Below are 19,106 nucleotides of genomic sequence, written 5' to 3' on the forward strand. Positions count from 1 at the left end.
GCCAAGGTATTTGCAACACTTCACATCCACAGAGGCCTTAGGGTCTGTAGGCGAAGCTTTTTTCCCAAGTTACATTAAACAAGTAAGAGGAAGTAATGCAACCGTGTGGAAGCGTGAAGCACTTGTTCGGTGATTAATGATACATGAAGACTTCTTCTTCCTTCCCTGTTAGCTAAAGCTGCGACGTAAGTAATCATAAACAGAAAAACCACTTAATGATGAAACATTTTTAAGCTTTTGATGAAAAAGAAGTACATCCAGGAAAGTTAAATGCATTTTGTTACAGTCTGATCTATTCATAATTACAATGAGACTTTCTTTACACTGGAAAACCTTATACTAGGTTATAACCACAAAAGATGGATTGCATAATGAAAATTGCTGTTTTTACACATCTTATACAGCATGTTGTTTTATGAAATTAGCATGGACTAATTCTGCTGCCGTCCTTCAAAATATCTTCAAAGTGTCTTTGATGTATGGTAGCCCTGTATTGCCACAGTCATCTTTGGCTAAGGAGTCGATTCAAATAGATGAATGGTTTTGTGTTACCTGTAATGTCGCTTGGCTGACTATTATTAACAAAACTAATGAAGCAGCAAGTAACAGTCATGAATAGGCTATGTACTACTAGGTATCTTTATATATCCACTTTTGTATATATTCACATATTCACACGTATATACTGGATAATATATAGTTGCTATACATGCTAGCTGTTCATCTTTTATTTTCCATTTTGCTGCGGTAGCAATGCAAATTTCCCAATTGTGGGAAATTTATCTTATCCGATCAATTCATTACCTAGGGAACTTGGGACATTTTTCGGAAACGTTAACGGTTTAGCCTTTCAGCTTAACCATTTTAAAATATCCATCAAATACCCAAGCAAACTTTCAGTTTTTAACATTTAACAGTACACGTAAGGACACGCAGGCTTAACTAGAAACAACCATGAAAGCATCATATTGTACATGGGGCAGTTTTCCTTATTTTTACCTGCGCATGAAGAAAACGGCGAGAGTTTCTGGAACTTTCACGTGTATATTTTCTGGCTACAGGCGTGATTTTCTTACCAAATAACTCGCTAACAACTAAGTCTTGTCTCACAACAAGCTATATACAAAATGACTAGAGTTTAAGATTGAAAATGGAATATTTCCGGCCTTCGCGTCATTTTCGCGTCATTTGCGTAAACACAATCCATGGCAAAAGTATGAGAGCGCTACTCCGGGTAAAAGCTATTATATTTAATTAGCATTAAATATTAAGGAGAATCAGTCCCTTCGCCATGTGTCGCTGTCGCCACTCTCCTGTCGAAACCCCACCTTTTTTCGGTTTTCTTTTAAAGAACCCACTTTTTGTTGTGTTTCGTTGTTCAGGTTATTCAGGTTTTACTTGCTCATTGTCTGATTAGTTGGGTTGACATGTTTGCCCAGGGTTTAATTTGGGATTTGTTATGTGGTTTGTACCGATTTAATTCATTTACTGTCAGCTGATCCGGGTAATGCCGTATGACTCACAAATTTTACGCGCAAATTCAGACGACGCTGTATAAGATACAGTTGCTTAAATTACCTTATAATAAATACGTCACTTACGAATGTGGGTTGTACAAATTTTACCATGTAGTACCATTGTGGTCCAGTGCCTGGTAACAAAATCACTCTAGACCAGAAGTGACAAATGTTGTTGCTCAGCCAAATTATCTAACAGTAACGTCCAGTTACATGAGCAGATTATTTGATATGCTTAGACTGTCACTTTTACAATCATACATCATTCCACAATCATTCTCCATCCATTCGTTGTTTATGCCCACTTTTCCTATGCAGGGCAGCAGGAGATATGTAGTCTATCCCAGGAGTTATAGGTGCAGGCGGGTGGAAATAGCCCAGGATGGGGCGCCAACCCATCACAGGGCACATACGCAGTTCATACATTCCTATCATTGTGGGGACTCTCCAATTCACCTTGGCATGCTTTTGGAGTGGGGCGGGGGGAACCAGGGAAGCTAAAGGAACCCACACAGTCAGAACATGCAAACTCAGCACACGCTGAGCCAGCTCATATAGGGTCAACATACTATATATTGTAATTTCTACCTAATTTCTAGATATTTGATATTGTGTTAGAATGTCAAAACTCTGCTCCTAAATTGTGATTTCCTTTGGTAAAGATGAGGAACCTTATTTAACAAAAAAAAAATAAATGTGTGTGGTTCATAAGCTGAAACTGAAAATTGGAGAGAAATTCAAGAAGTCATTCAAGATGTGGTTTGCATTTAAGTCGTTTGGGGAAAAGGAAGAAAAGCACCGAAGCACCCGCTGTTCAGCCTTTCCTATGGACGTCGCAGCCGCACGGTAATCATGTCGATGATGGTAGCATTTCAAGAGTCAGATGCACGTACTGTATAGTGCGCGTACGGTATAGTGCACGTACGGTATAGTGCGCGTACGGTATAGTGCACTACTGTATAGTGCGCGTATAGTGCACTACTGTATAGTGCGCGTACAGTATAGTGCACGTATGGTATAGTGCACTACTGTATAGTGCGCGTACAGTATAGTGCACTACTGTATAGTGCGCGTACAGTATAGTGCACTACTGTATAGTGCGCGTATGGTATAGTGCACTACTGTATAGTGCACATACTATATAATGCATGTACTGTATAATGCACGTACGGTATAGTGCATTGCTGTATAGTGCTGTACAGTTTTACAAAAACAAATGCACGCATAAATATATATTCTTAGCACTGCTGCCTTACACCATTAAGTTTGGGGGGTTCGATCCCTGCCTCTGCTCTCAAGAGGGCGTGTATGCATGCCCTCTGTTGGCTTGGCATCCCATCCAAGTTGTATCTCTGTCTTTTGCCCTATGCTGCCTGGTACAAGCTCCAACCCAACACAACCCCAACTGGACACATACAACTAGCACATATACAACTGGAAAGGAATGTAAATCATTTTATTGAGTTGGACACTCAAATCTGGTACTGGGTGCCAGAAAACAGGAAACAGATAAAACCATAGTCCACAGCATGCACTGTACACAGGGTCTACAGCATTCTGGAAAAGAAAAACAAGTAAATATTCATACAGAACTATCAAAAAAAATCTTTCATTTACATTACAATTGCACTTAGACGCTGTAATAAATAGTTCCAAGAAGGTACAAAAAAAGTAACAAAGTTATTTACAAAATGTGTATTACAATGAAACATTTCCCTGATTATCCATTTTAAATTCACTTCAACCCATTGTCTGCGACAAATATAAAGGGGAAAGCACACTGCAGCGTTCCAACGGGAGAACTCTAAAAGCTGTACAGAGTTAGCAGATATGTACACACTGCTTTGAATTTAGAAAAGAGAGAAGACGTAGCTTTTTTTTCTTAACCATCTTGGTGGTTAAGAAAGACACGTAATGTGGCTGACTGACAAAATATGAACTTGCCAAGTGAATTGGATAACAGAGATGTATCTTTGGTCGTAATTGCAGAAATCCTTTAACAACATTCTTTTTCAACCAAATGAGGATGTCACCCCAGCAACACTATGCCAGTATAAATTACTGGCCTAAAATAAATGAATCTGTAACCGATTATCATTTCATCTTCCTGGCCGACAATCGAAAGAGGAAACTAGTGTGCAAATATAATTAAATGAAATCTGTCAGAGTAGCTTAGTGAGATGCCAGAAAAGCAGAATCGGCCCAAAAAACGAAACAGGGTTTCTTTCCAATGTAAGGCAATTTTCAGGCTTTTCGTTTCACACAATTAGTCCTTTTGTTATTGAATTCATGTAAAATATCCCAAAACAATGGAAAGAGGATGTGGCAGTGAGTGAGGGATGAGAAATACCGTGGGAGTTAGAACTTGCTCTGGTATCAACACATTTACCATAATTACACTGCATACACAACTGCATTACATACACAATAAATTATATTATATGAATAAAACTCAAGCGGTTTTACCGGGGTGGGGGGTGTGGGGGGGGTTCTTTTACGATCAGTACCAGTTTGCAGAGAAAATTTACACATGATGCAAATTGGACCTATTTTTCTGACCTCAATGTCAACAAGCGCAATATTGTATATACTTCAGGTTTTTTGAAGCCATCAGCACATTCCCCTTTAAAAAAACATTACATTCCTCAATATTTACATTAAGAACAAGGCCCTCTGCTTTCTAAGACTTGGTTTCCTATGAATCCTTGATGTAAATGCAAATGTACGGTTGACAACAGAATGCTCACTGAAAATATTACAACAGGTCTGTTGTGTCAGATTCCTATTACAGCAAACATGAGGACAAACGTGACATTATGGGATTCCAGTGGAATTTAAGCTATTCACACAACATTCCTTTTTTTTTTACTCTGAAAAAATACACATACAATATTACTTTCCTTTTTTAAACATGAAACAACTTGTGCACAGTTTTCTTTAAATGTTGTGCTTTTATCAAACAGATTGTCAGTGGAGCAGTCTTAATGTTCATTGTTTCCCCTAAAATGATTGAACGTCCCAGCTTACTATCAACAGGATATGGACACTATAAACAGTCCGCAAAGTTACATTCTTCAGATCGGGATGTGGATGGGAGATAAGTACAGATGCTCCCTGTGTTATGATATTTTGGCTTTACGATGGGTAAATGATTTTCACTTTCAGTACATTATTCCATAAATTACATGAGATATTCAATTCTATATTATAAAATAGTTTTGTGTTGATGATTTTGCCCAACTGTAGGCTAATGTAAGTGTTAGGTTAGGTGTACTGTAATTAAAATGCATTTTCGGCTTATGATACTTTCACCTTACAGTATGATAGGTTTGTCGGAACATAACGTCATCGTAACCCGGGGAGAGGCTGTAATGTGGCTGACAACAGATGATTTTTCTTTTTTTTTTTTTTTTTATCTAAGTCATTAATACATATTTTTTAAATTGCATAAAAATGGAAATAGGTGGAAAATTCAGTTTCTCTATGATACACAGGGTCTGGATGTGGTCATGCTATACATTGTAATATAAACTGAAAATGTCCGACTAGACCAGATGTCTGAAGAACAGACCTCCAGTGCATTTGCTACACTAAACTTGAGCCATCTTCAGCATGTGGTGCCTCACAGTCTCTAATCGTCCTACATGCACCTCATCAGCGTAACTGGGACAGTACATGAAAAGGGAAACTGATGGATTCTGGGATTTCTGCTCTGTGAGTGAGATTTTCTAGAATCTTCTATGAAGCATCACAATAGCCCACCCCAACTCTAGGAGCAGAATGAAATAAAATACAAAAATAAAGCACAGCTATTTAATATTATAGTCTTCATTGATATCAAATAGTCCTGCGTCACTCCTGCTCTTCCACAGTCAGACCTCTTGTTGTGTTGCGTTGGGTCCTTCTCGAAAGCCTGCAGTCCAGATTTGGCCTGCAAATGCTCTCAGCCCTGTGTGTCGCTCCCTGCGTCTGCACCTTCCCTCATGTTGCCCGGCAGGACTCGCAACAGCGGGTCTTGAACTGGACTAGCGAGCAGAGATCCAGATGCCGGACCTTCTCGCAGTACCTGGTGCTGTCCCGGCACTCGCCTGCTGAAACACAGAGCAGCCGGCTCATGTCACCATTCCGGTTCATGACGTTTAGTTGACAGCCCTTTCAGAGGAACCACATGACAACTGCAGCAAGTCAGTAAACCATCAAACTGTTGCTTTCAGGAAAGTGCTCTAAAGAGTAAATTTAAACATTTTTTCAACCAATGTGATGCTAATTTTCAGTCCAGAGGATTTCTTTAATAAAAAATACTGAGTGCTAGGGGCAGTTCTATGATTTTTTTAGACAGAAGGAAAAAGAGGTGCCGTAACACAAATGTTGTGGGCTCAAATCCCAGGGATCACACATAAATTGTAACCTTACCCTCTTCTGTAAGTCGTTTTGGATAAAAGTGTCAGATAAATGAGTAGAAATGTGAATAATTACATACAGTACAGAGGAGCCAACCTTATGATTAGCCAATGGTATATTTTGAATCAGTAAGTGACAGGGGAAGGGGCGCTCCAGGGAACCAATCAGCTTTCAGATGGAGACCATGTGGTCCTGGAATTGAACAGTTCCTGACCTTCATCCTCAGAGCTTGATGTCACATGAGAGCCACTGATCTGCAGTCAGCTATATTAATGGACTGTGAGTGTGCATCTAAACTGAACGGTATTAAGAACGGAGGATATGCTTGGGTGGGTGGCGGGGTGGAGTCTGGGACTGCAGGACTCACGGCTAGAGCAGGGCCGGATGTTGCAGCGCCTCCAGCTGGAAGGCCGGCCCCTGGGGGGACAGTGGTGCAGCCCCGGGGGAGCTCTGTGGGGGCCGCGGGGGTAGACGCAGGCCACACGGCGTGCCTGGAAGCCATGGTTTCCGCAAGTGGCTGTGCACTGGGTCCAAGGTCCCGTTCGCCACTGCAGTGCACACGCCGCGGTGGAGCAGTTCCGGTACAAGCTCGGCCTGTCGTGGGGAGGGGAGACGGGGGGGCGTGGGGGGGGGTAAATATGTCACCAGAGTCAAGGAGGCACAGACAAGGCTGTATTCAGAGCAATGGTAACAATACTGTGGTTTTTATAGTCTACAAGCCTGGATTATAAGTGTTGTCTTATGACTATAAATTAGAAAAACCTGGATAATGTGAATCATTCCTCTTCCCTTAAGGAGAAGAGTATCAAGAAGAAGGATGTGATCAATAACAGCAGGTGACCAACCAGGATGTGCTGAGGATGACTGAGGTAGAAAATATCCCATTGCAATGGCAAGGGCGTGCAATGCATGGCCTTTTGGTTAAATCTCAGCTAGTACACTTCCACGTATTATTTTATTTTGATGAACCGGTACAAAGATTTTATGTGAAAATCTGATTTCCCTGAGGTAAGTATTTGCGCAACTAGTGTGCTCTGCTAAGACGGGTGTGCACACAGGGGTGCTACAGTGGTCGCCGGGGTGACAAATGACCTCAGAGTCGGGCCTTACCTGGATCTGGCTCTGCACTCCGAAGCAGGAAGCCTGGTACCATTCCAGGCCTGGCAGAACACCTGCCTGTACTGTGCGGCCAGGCGTGGACCAATGCACTGTCCATGGCACTGCGGAGACACAGAGACTCGAACCCAGAGCCACCCGTGCCGCCAGCAGTCTTTGACATGCTAGGCGAATTCTGTCAACGGTTCATTCAGCCTTATCACATCTGTCTTTTTTAACTTGTAAACAACTGCCCATAAACATCAGAGTTTAAAATCCGCAAAGTGCAAGCAAAGGATACAAGGAATTACGTGGCTCTTGCGAAAATGCTAAAGTGAAATCGTTTGGTCAGCAGATGAAGAAAAATCGCTGGAAAAACTCTGAGGCATCTTTGCCTTATTTGATGCTCTCACTGGTATTTTACTGCACAATTAGCAGCTTTAGGCCCTTTTGCACTAATTTTAAAAAACTAAACTTAAACTAAATGCTTGCAAATGGCAGTGCGACATCCAAACAGCTCTGGTGGAATTTCCCGCAAAAATGATGTCATGTGAAGCATTTAAATATAAAGGGTGAACCGCAGAAACATTTTGAAAAGCTCCTAATTTCGGCTGGGCAATGCCACTGACTCACCCGCCCCCAGGCAGACGTGGCCCACCACGAGCAGGGCTGGCTGTCGCACGGCTGGCTGTCGGGGGGCCTCCTCCCTGCCCGGGCGCAGGGGTCCTCCTCAGAGGCAGCCACTCCATCCGCCCGGCCTCCTCGGTGACAGGACACCCTGCGCCGCTGCACCCCACCCCCGCAGCTGGCAGAGCAGGACGACCAAGGGGACGTCAGCCACCTGTGCCATAGGTTTGGGCAGAGTGCGGAGAGATAAGTAATGAATAAATAACTTATTCATGCACACCCCCATATTCGCAATGCAAAAAGCTTATTCATGCACGCCTACATACGCATATGTCAGTGACCAGTAGGAGTAAGTTACTCAAACAGGAAATTAATGACAATGCGAAACTTTTTTTTTTTTTTTTTATGTACTTGCTTGCAGCTATACAAACAGCCACTAGGTGGCTGCAGCAGTACTGGGCAGCAGTAAAGGCTGAGATGCCGAGGGAAAATGTCTATGGGTGAACTGGCTGATCTCAACTCTTACATCAGCTGTGGGTTTCTTTTAATGTTTTTAATGGTTTGCATTTATGATGATAAATTGCAGGATAACAGGGAAGCTTCCCAGTCTGAGTACTGCATTTGAGTCATAGTTTGTACTGATAAATCACTTTGACAACAGTGAATAGGAGAGTGAGCAGGCAAGTAGTGGCTGCATTTTTAAGGCTGTTCATATACAGTATGCAGTGACTCCCTCTTACCTGGGGGTGCACTCTTGCCCCGGGCACGTCCCTGCCGCGGGGGGCTTCTGGTTCGTGGCTTCTGTATGACAGGACAACAAGAAATTCAAGTCAAGTCAAGTGCGGCTTCATTGTCACACCGATCATATTCAGCACATACAGTGCTACATATAAGCATGAAGTGCATGGATAGACAGGTCGGTGGGGGAAGGGGGCATATTGGAATGCTTAGCATGGGCAATGTTGGAAAGCAGCAGAGTGGTATGAAGGAGTACATAATGAAAAGATGAAGTGACAGAGTGCTGGTGGATGGTAGAGTTAGTGTGAAGCTCAAATCTGTGGGGAGGGAGAGAGTTCAGAGTCCGGTATCCTCAGATAACAACAGCACAAACACGTAGTCAGGGCCACGGAGACGCACGCGAGCCCTTCCTCCGCCTCGAACGTCGGATGCGAAGAGCCGCCAAGACAAAGCCGAAGATGAATAGCGCCACGCTAGCGCGGCCTGTCATCGCCCATTCAGCTTTTTAATTGTCCGCGTCGCAACGCCGCAAAAGCTACTAAATAAAAACCAACGGGGCTTACGACCGTCGAGACGACGCTGCAGAATTTATGAGGCCATTTGTCTGCGTGTCGCAGCGAAACGCGGCGGAAAACAATGCAACGTTTTAGCTGGATATTCCGCTAACAAAGAAACATTTGTCTGCGCTTTCGATACCGCGGCAGCCGCCGCCTCTGTGTTTTTCTTGGACGTCTGCCTCCGCCTTAGCCTGGCACTGGAAAGCGGGGCGTCTGAAGGTGCTCAGTGTTTAGCGATTCGGGCGGGAAACGGCAGATGTTTCTGATTGGCGTGGGAGGCGGGGTGTGGAGCGGAGGGACACTCGAACCTGCGATCTGCAGCAGAGAGGAGCGAGAGGTGGTGCCGGCGTGGTTGCTGGCGGTGCACGTGTAGAGCCCCTGGTCAGCCCTGCCTGGGGTCAGGATTCTCAGTGAGCCGCCCGGAAGCCTGCCTATTCTGCCCAAACACACACACGGACACAGGAGGAGATGCTGAAACCTGGCCAAGAGGCTGGAGCAACTGAGAAGGTTTACTGGCCCCTACAGGCCACTGTCCACAGTACAAACACAGCACTCTTTTTCAAACTTCTGGCCAGCCACTAGCATGTTTGGAAAAGTGGTTTTCTATTTAGCTATGTAGCAGATGTTCTCGTCCATGTTCATTTAATAATGTTCAAAATTTTAACTAAATTAACTGTATCTCAGCAACGACGAGAGTTTAATTGCTGCGCCACCTGCTTGGGGTACCTGGTACTGTAACGCAGCTCTTCTCCGTCTTTGGACCAGGTGAGCTCAGGCTTGGGGTGGCCCAGTGTCTCACAGCGGATCTCCACGCTGGAGGTTGACTTGGACAGCTGCAGAGGCTCCCCCACAAAGACCACGACCTCTGAAGGGGACCTGTTGTCATCTATCTTCTGGCTCTTCTGGATGATTATGGGTGCTTGTGGAAATGCCCCAGGAGAGTGTGTGAAAGACCCGGACCTGGGGGAGTCGGTGCTGACATCGGAGGTAGATATGTGAGAGTTTGCAGCCCGTTTAGGTTCTTGGGGGTGGTGGAGGGCGGACTCATTGATATCACCATGGTAACGAGTAAGCTCTCCCAGTAACTGGATCAGGACCTCCATTCCATGTGTTCCCCCAAGTTCTCCAGGCCAAAGGGACAAATTACGGAGGATCTCATCCAGCTTCCATGTTTCAGCTTCTAGTGTGGGGGGATCGTGGGCCTCCCCAACAGGCTCCCCTTCCATGGAGGACATATTCCTCTCAGCTGAGCCCCGCAGATCTCCAGAGATGGGACCATCCCACCCAGGGCCCTTCAGCTCCAGGAGGCGCTGGACGATGGCGTCGTAGCGGCCCAGCGAGTGCCTGGCGCCTGGCGATTCAGGATGGAGCTTCTCCTGGCTTCCGGCGAGCCAGAGGCTATCATCCAGGACGGCCAGCTTCTGCTTGCTGCCGAGGAGCTTCAAGACGAAGTCCTCGTGTGCCTGGCCGGCCACACAGGTGTACACGCCGGCATCCAGTGCCGCTATACGCTGGATCTTCAGGAAGCCCGTAGCAGTGATGGAAAGATGAGGCACGCTGGCCAATGGCTTGCCATTCTTCAGCCACATGACCTGGTCTTTGCGTGAACGCTGGGCGGGACAGCGCAGGACCACGGAGGTACGCGGCAAAAGGTAAGCGTAGCCCCCCGTGACAAACTCAAGCCGCTTTTCCTTCCTCCACTGGATGTATACTTTTCTCTGGGCCTGGATGCCTGGGCCCAGTTTCACACTTCCTGGCTCCGGTGGTTCTGGAAAGTAACAGCCATCATGCCATTCATCCATAGTGTAAAGGAAATGCAGGGCAGTGTCTGAGCATGCAGCGTCTACAGCGAACTCCAACCAGTCCCTAACCCCGGTGCGGAAAAGCCCGGAACCCGAATCGCCGCGTGTCCCATTTGGCTCAGCTGACTGACATTTTTTATTTGCAGGTTGTTTTTGGACCTCGGTAACGAGGTGAAAATCAGGCATGAGGTTTTTCCTTCTCGTTTCCAGAACCAATTAATAACATTGATGCGTCTGGCTTATAACTTAAATGTCCGAATCATAAAAACCCTGAGCCAGACAATAAAACGATATTAAATATTTCAGGTTGATGGCTCAGAACGGTTCCCCGAAGAGGTCGATTTGGACCGGGCTTTGAGCCGCATTATCCACCCCTTACCAGCGCAGGGTCCCGGGGAGCAGAGTCGGACGGCCACTGGGGGGGCAGGAGACGTGCAGGCGGCGGGGGCCACGGGTCGCTGTTCACCGTTCAGGTCATGCCGACACTCCGTTTGCATAGTCTGGGTCCCCTCTCCACACGTAACTGAGCACTGACATGGAGACACAGTGGTCAGAGAGACTGCTCTCACACAGACACACCCCAACACCAACAACGACGACCTTAACGACGACCTTAACCTCTACCCAGCCCTAACCATAAGTAACCAAACGAAATGCAAGACTTTTGGTCCCCACAATGTAATGTATATTTGACCGACCCACATGCATACACACAAACACACTCACAGATTCAGAGACACAGAAACACACACGTGTGCATTCACACACAGCAGGCTGTGATACATTTTGCTTTCCCGGCCTCAGTAGAGGTGCATGTTTCACTGAGTGGCCATGTTCCATGACAGGACATTGTCTTTTACATTAATTACAATTAGCAGACACTTTTATCCAAGGTGACGTACATGTATGAAAGTAGAGTCAGCCAGGCCCTGGAGCAAGTGGAGGGATAAAGGGTGACATCACAAAATCTGGGATTTGAACCTGTGACCTTCCGCTTACCAGCATAGTGGCCTAACCCACTGAGCAACCCACTGAGCAGGGAGACACTAAGGCGACTAATTAGAAGCACAGCAATATAAAGGGGCAAAGGAATCAGGCCTGGGGGAGGCACTACGCTACAGGGTGCTGTGAGCACTGAAGTCTCGGAACATCGCGGCCGTACCTGGGACCAGTTCGCGGGCGCCCACCAGGGGGGGCAGTCGGTCACATTGCATGGACGCAGCGTGGTGGGGCCTCGCGAGGGACAGAACGTCTCCGGCAGCTCCAGGACGCTGCCGTCCGCCAGCCGCTGCTTGCACGCGGCCCCCTGCCTCTGTGTCCCTCCCCCACAGCTTTGGGAGCACTGGGCAGACAAACGAAAGCAGAACCACTTCAGTCCCAGTCCCGGTATACCAAGCCTGGGGTGTTTTTCCCCTGGCAGGCGTCTGAACCCTGGATGTCCCCCCCCCCACGTGTCCAGGACATTAACGTAGGGCTCAGGAGTAAACAAACAGAACATAATGAAGGTATATAACTGCATGGAATGCAGGTAACCCTGGATACCCCTGGATATAATAAACGAATAATAAAAATAATTCCTGTTATCTGTCCCTCAAGACAAAAATTCCTGGCAGTGACTTTGCCGTACTGCACTGTGCAGAGGCCTGTTGCCATTGTGTACTCTTACCGTGTACCTTGACTGTATTAGCCTTTTAACTACTGTTGTAAATCTTTTTCTGGCACACACACACACACACACACACACACACACACACACACACCCGGCTGTTGGAGGTCCAAACTGGTGCAGATTTTGCCGTTCAGCTCTAGTGCCTGTTTACAGATGACTGGATAGCAACATGCTAATGGGCGTCGGGGGTGATTCTAGGATTTTTTTAAGGAGGGGGCATAAAAGTAGCCATAATTCATACGGAGGGGCCAACCTCATCATCAGCCAATTATATATTTTGAATCGGTGAGTGATAGCGGATGGGGCACTCTGGGGCCAATCAGCTTTTAGCTAGGAGCAATGTGACTCCGCCCCCATATGCAACTTCACAGTCTACCCACTGTCATCACTCAGCACACCACATGCATACACGCAGCCCATAAACACAGTCTCTGCATCGCCGTTCAGTCTTACAGGCCCCCAGTCCTGAGTCTCCCACATGGGCGGGCAGTCGAATCGGTTGCAGGCCTGCACGGAGCTGGGCTTGGGGTGCCGGCATTCTGATTCGCCAGCCGGGACCGTCCCGTTATCTCCATGGGAACGAGGGCGGGCACAGACCACGGCTCGTGTCCTGAGACCCACCCCACAGGTGGCTGAGCACGGACTCCAAGCGCCAACCTCCCACCTGCGGGCATAAAGGAGGGGAGTCAGGAAGGACGGAGAGAGGGGTTATAACCTGTGTTAGGTAATATGGAGCCCCCCCAGCTACAAGACACACTCTGCACTCACGCTCCACTCACACGGCGCAAGGGGATGGAGAACAGCGACAGCCTGCCCAAGAAGCACCGGGGGTTTACTCTCAGAGAGGTAAGAAAAGCATCGAGGGGGTGTGCGTGTGGCAAAAGGGTGTGTGTGGGGGGGGGGGGCAGTGGGAGTCTGACAGCCAAGGGAAACAACCTGAACACAAAGTCTGTTGTGCTTGAAAACATAACTTAACACTTAGCAAAACAGAAAGGGGCCTCTGGGTTTTCTCAGCGTGCGTGAGCCGGGGGGGGGGCGGGGGGGGACGCAGCGCCACGTGGGGCGGCGGCTCGGATCCCGCTGGTGTGGGCCGTCCCAGAGGCTCCCGTGTGCCCCCCCCACCACCGTAGGACCCTTTATTTACTACTATCACTTTGTCTTGTTTGCGTTGTTAACAGCCTTCCAGGGAAGTTCATAGAGAAATTGAGGCTCTGGCATTTATAAGTCACATTAGTCCTGTAATGCTGTCAGAGGGTTCTGTCATCTGCAGAGTCCTTAAGGCCATTATGCTGGATAAGTCAGATCACACTGATATTAAAGTGACTATGATGAAACTCACTCTTGCTTTCCGCTTGGCTGGTGCGCCGCGAGGGGAAGAGAATTCCTCCACGTTCCGCGTTTGCCTGGAGGGGGCCGTGTCTGTACTGAGACTCAGCTCAAGCCTCAGTGCTTCCTTATTAAGGGACTGATGGCTGTCGAAAGGCTAATTCCTTTGTTCTTATTCTGCTACACGGCCTGCAGCAAAGAATCCTGGGTTTCTCATGCCGGGATCGTAGACTTTTTTTGTTCCCACCTTGTATTAAATCGTGGGCATGTTGTACTAACTCGTTCCCTTGTTTTAGTTAAATCGTGGCCATGTTTTAATTAGTTCCCAGAGCAAGACATTGCCACGATTTAATTAAAATGATGGAACAAATTAGTAAAACGTAGCCAAGCTTGGCCACATTTTGATATATTGTTCCCAAGACATATTATAACGTGGCCACGACATTTATATAATTTTTAGCGTTATTGTTCAAACGGCATATAAAAATGTGACCACGATATATATCATTTTTATCATTATCGTTCCCACCATATATTACACCATGGCCACGATATATGTGATTGTAATTAGTGTTGCCCCATGACATGTATCTCCTACACCCACTGGGTGCATTTACCTGGGGGGGCAGGGCATGGTGTTGCAGGCTCTGACCATTTGTGGGGGCCGGCGAGCACTGACACACAGGGCCTCCTCTGCTGGCTCCCGGGTCTGTTTGTTCCTGCAGACCACCACTGCCTCTTGCAGACCTATGACCACAAAGAAAACATGTCCACATGAAGTGACGCACGGCTGAATGACAGGGGCCCTAATAAATTTCTAACATAATTGGCATAGTTGGGTAATTCATGTCCAGAGAATAAAAGTCCAGACCGGGATTTTGTTTCAACCAACCAGTTGAGCATAAAGAGTCATAGTCACAGAGTACTCAACTGGTTGGTTGAAACAAAATCCCGGTCTGGACTCATACTCTCTGGACCGGAAATACCCATTTCTGTTAATTGGACACGGTCATAAACACATGGGGTAGAAATAGGCAAAGAAACAAAACAAAGAGTCACGTGCACATATGTACACATACACGCATGGACAAGACTGTACTGTGACACGTTTGCATTGAATTTATATACAAACACAGCTGACGTGGCCCCAGATGCTTGACAGGTGCACACTCCCAAATCACTGCAGCAAACAATTACATATAAATCATTCCCCACTTGTGAGGGTCACTTTATTTATGACTGCTGGTGCATATTCTTTAAAACCGCAGCCCACCCCCCTCTGCACTGTGTCACAAATCTCCCCAGTTGCTCTCAACACCTGCCCTCAAACCAGAGGCCTCAAACTGCTTTTCGTTTGCCGTTCCGTGGACCACCGAAGGATTAAGAGTTTCTGTTCCGCCCACATCTGCTTAGGCTGATCAAAAGCTTGATCTATTTCGACGCTGCCGGGTGTGTTCGTTCATTGTCTTCCTGGCTTTCCAGAGACCCAAATTCCAGGGCGTTCTTCCCCTGAGCAAAGGGATTTAATCCTCAGTAAATGTCTAAAAATGTGTAAAAATTAAAACTATGCCGGGATAATTTGATATGTAAATAAACAAGTAAATGTAAACAAAGATGATGAATGATGGCTATTAGAAAGCACTTTCACAGAATATGGCATGAGCTGTCCAAGGGGGTGTGAAAGACAACTTGCTATTCTTTGTGGCCTAAGATTCGCTGTCGGGAGGATTCACTTAAAACGTGACACCGTCGCATTTTTCATTCCCGGCTTTACGGCCCAGATGGTTTACCGGCACAGGCAGGAGAGCGCTGATTTGGCAGTGATGTGTTGGCATAGGAATACGGGCCGAAGCGGCACACCTTATCACATGCGCAAACATCACAGGATTGTAACGGTATGAGAACTGAAAAGGCAATGTGGACATGTCCTGTTCTCTCCCCGATCTTGCGAGCGTAATCATACGCAGCTGTTTGCTTAACTGAAAAAGATGAAAGAATCTCACTGACACGAAAAAAGAGACACATAAATACTAATTGAAATGCAAAAAAAAAAACATAAGGTTGTAAGGAGAGCGTTGCACAATCGTGTGAGAGACCCTTTATAATGTGTGGATGCCTGTGCTTTAAACGCACATCAAAGGAACCTGTCTTAATAGTCAAAAGCTGTTAACGATCATTATTCTTTCAGGAAAAACTCACGGCTGCGCAATCCTTTATGTTTTGCAGGCTGATTTCTGAAGAGCTGCCTTGTATTTAAGACCAAGACCTTCCAGATCGTCAGTGCAGGGGAGATTTGGAACGGGATTGGACATTAACCTCACATGACACGGCAGATGCGCTACACTTTGGGCCTCTGCGTTGCCATGGTTATGTCTGCTGCTAAGAACACCCCTTGCAGTAGCACAGCCCTGGGTAGGTCATGTGGGCTGCATTCCTTTATATCTCTGCTACACCTGGCAACCGGAGCCACCATGTGATATTGGTGTTTTTAATCAGGATGAAAAATGATTCAAACGCACATGGACTGTGCAGCAACAGAGAAAGTTTCATGCATTGCGTTATGCCTATTTCTGTGTGTTTTCAACCTATTCCTGATTCATATTTATGCTAACATTTCTCAAAGGGAACTAACATATCAATCACACATCACAACATCTCTTATACAGTATACTCTCAGATTTCACTGTGTTTTTTTTTTTTCATTTACACTGCGGACAGTTTTGAACTCGGCTGACTGGGTATTAAAATCAGAGTCACTGCCTAAAAGAAAAAGGCTTCTCCTGAGACGTCAAGCTCAGCATTGTGATAATGGCTTTCTGTCTCTGACCACAGTGCTACAGTACCTAGCAGTGGGACTTTCCTAGGAAGAAAACAGATTGCATTCCAGCTGTCAGCTACGCATGCCAGGGCTCAGTAGATCCTACATCCCCCTTGTCATTGTATACTCGGCCTCATACATATTCCTCATGTCACAACTCCAGCTGTGTGGTGGCCTACTGCTTCACGCATCTTCTTAATCTCCATGCCACCTACTCTATGATGTCATCACCCTCTTAGCCTCCACGGTTTACCATCCCCCGTGTCTTCATCCAAAAGACGCACGTGTCCGTACCTCCTCCGCAGCTCTCGGAACACTCCGTGAAGCCCTCGTACTCCCAGTCGTGGAGGTCCTCTCTGTCCGGCCGCGCGGCCGCTCCCTCCTGGCTCTCCCCCTGCCTCTCCTCCTTCCCCCACACTCCCGCCCCGGGGCCCCAGCAAGGGCTGCGGTAGCACGGCCGGACACTGGGGGGCTTGGGACCATCGCACTCGTCGTCCGGGAGGTCGGCCACCGCCTGGGAGAAGGACAGCAGGACCTGGCACTTCAGGCTGCGCTGCTGCGTGCCAACACCGCATGACCTGCTGCAAAGGGTCCACGGCCCAGGGATGAACCTAAATATAAACAAATGCAGGCAGGCATCACGCATGCACATATGTACAGTGTACACACATCACAGATCACCACCAGGACCTCATACAGGTATTCCTGCCTTCCTTACAAGTCTAAGTCTAAATTTAGTCTAAACTAATTTACATCATCCCCTGTCTAAAAAAAGCAATGATTAGGATGCAATTCACTCCACCTTACACAAAACACTGTTTACTTGTAAATCTGTCATATAAACTATTCACTTTATTAGCCAGATCCAGTAAATGTTCAATCGTAGTGTCAATAAAAAATGTTCCAAGACGTCCATTTCTCATCTGCTTTTTTCTTCTTAACTACTCTGCGCATTTTCGTCATTTGCCACTAAGTTTCTAAACTGAGTAAGTATTTCTGAAATCCAGTCCTCCCACAGTTAATTGAACAGCTGTGAAGCATTAGAGCACCGGGCCTTTTTCTGGACGGATCCGTTTGATGCCTCGTCAGGCTCGGTATTTAAGAATGGATTTCAGACGGGAAATACTTTCAGATCGGTTGCCTTTATTGGCCTTCGTGAAAGCGGCCTGTTCTATTGCCAGCGCGTCTTCAGAAGTGCAATATGGGGCTAAAGAGAACCGTCAACAGAGAATTTTTGGGGTCCAAACTCAGACCAGACGTGGGATCAGAGGTTTTTCAGTAATGAGGGAGAAGGCAAATAACACCAATGAACAAGATAACCTGGGCGGCACTTGTTACCGTCATAAGCAGCAGGTGTTTGAGGAGCAAAGGATTTCGGCCCATAGAGATAAAGGGGGACGACCACGTGGTGTTCCGGAATCCATGTTTATTAAAGTTACATCACGGCCGTCCTGATTCCACTCCAGCAAACAGAAACACTCTCGTCATGCAAACCAGATGTGAATGACCAGAAGAGCCATCACAAAATAAAAGGAGAACGGAGAGAGCGGAAAACGAGCCCTGGCAGGCAGCAACCCCCCCCCCCCCCGTGACCCCTGATGATGTATTTCTCTCCCACAGCTATGATCTCCGTTGGGAAGTCAGGAGGAGAGCTCATGTATATGAATACGCATACCCCAAAACAGGCTGCTGCACGGTGTGCCCAGCCAATCACCAGTGATTACTGATTGACATCTAAGTGACTGTATCGTCCAATCACAGAACCCTTCTGGCTCAAAGTGGAGCAGAATTAAACCTGGGTAAAGTCTGATTTCTGTTAACTGAAGAGTGTTATGCATGTGGCACCATGAGATGTGTGATATAAGTGGATCAGTTATACTGTGAGTGATACAGTCATATGGGATGTGTGATATTGTGAGTTATACAGTGATATGAAAGGTGTGATATTGTGAGTTATACAGTCATATGGGATGTGTGATATTGTGAGTTATACAGTCATATGGGATGTGTGATACTCCAAGTTATACAGTCATATGGGATGTGTGATATTGTGAGTTATACAGTGATATGAAAGGTGTGATATTGTGAGTTATACAGTCATATGGGATGTGTGATATTGTGAGTTATACAGTCATATGGGATGTGTGATACTCCAAGTTATACAGTCATATGGGATGTGTGATATTGTGAGTTATACAGTCATATGGGATGTGTGATACTCCAAGTTATACAGTCATATGGGATGTGTGATATTGTGAGTTATACAGTCATATGGGATGTGTGATACTCCAAGTTATACAATCATATGGGATGTGTGATATTGTGAGTTATAGTGATATGAAAGGTGTGATATTGTGAGCTATACAGTCATATGGGATGTGTGATACTGCAAGTTATACAGTCATATGGGATGTGTGATATTGTGAGTTATACAGTCATATGGGATGTGTGATACTCCAAGTTATACAGTCATATGGGATGTGTGATATTGTGAGTTATAGTGATGTGAAAGGTGTGATATTGTGAGTTATACAGTCATATGGGATGTGTGATATT

General features: G+C 46.3%; 1 protein-coding gene and 1 long non-coding RNA gene across 5 annotated transcripts; one reads left to right on the forward strand and one right to left on the reverse strand.

Annotated features, from left to right (window-relative positions):
- Window positions 1-87: 87 nt before the first annotated feature.
- LOC111848717 (uncharacterized) lies at window positions 88-17,459 on the forward strand. 3 transcript variants are annotated; one of them, XR_011981815.1, is made up of 6 exons: window positions 88-185; window positions 6,714-6,787; window positions 9,701-10,587; window positions 11,044-13,252; window positions 15,959-16,144; window positions 16,565-17,459. It is a non-coding gene; the product is annotated as an uncharacterized lncRNA (long non-coding RNA). The 3 variants fall into 3 exon arrangements; XR_002839373.2 differs by having other exon boundaries at window positions 15,959-17,459; XR_011981814.1 differs by lacking the exon at window positions 6,714-6,787 and having other exon boundaries at window positions 95-185; window positions 15,959-17,459.
- On the reverse strand, window positions 2,947-17,202 carry LOC140577555 (ADAMTS-like protein 1). 2 transcript variants are annotated; one of them, XM_072697650.1, is made up of 12 exons: window positions 16,845-17,202; window positions 14,350-14,479; window positions 12,860-13,070; window positions 11,900-12,079; window positions 11,117-11,267; window positions 9,662-10,703; window positions 9,244-9,371; window positions 8,381-8,441; window positions 7,647-7,854; window positions 7,029-7,138; window positions 6,286-6,512; window positions 2,947-5,605 (listed from the first exon to the last, which is right to left on the reverse strand). In XM_072697650.1, exons 1-12 carry the CDS (start codon window positions 17,200-17,202, stop codon window positions 5,499-5,501), a joined length of 2,913 nt encoding a protein of 970 aa, XP_072553751.1. In that variant the 3' UTR covers window positions 2,947-5,498. The 2 variants fall into 2 exon arrangements, with proteins under 2 accessions (XP_072553751.1, XP_023676692.2); XM_023820924.2 differs by having other exon boundaries at window positions 2,947-5,608.
- Window positions 17,460-19,106: the final 1,647 nt, after the last annotated feature.

The sequence above is a fragment of the Paramormyrops kingsleyae genome, chromosome 12 (genome assembly GCF_048594095.1).
Source record: "Paramormyrops kingsleyae isolate MSU_618 chromosome 12, PKINGS_0.4, whole genome shotgun sequence".
Lineage (NCBI taxonomy): Eukaryota > Metazoa > Chordata > Actinopteri > Osteoglossiformes > Mormyridae > Paramormyrops > Paramormyrops kingsleyae.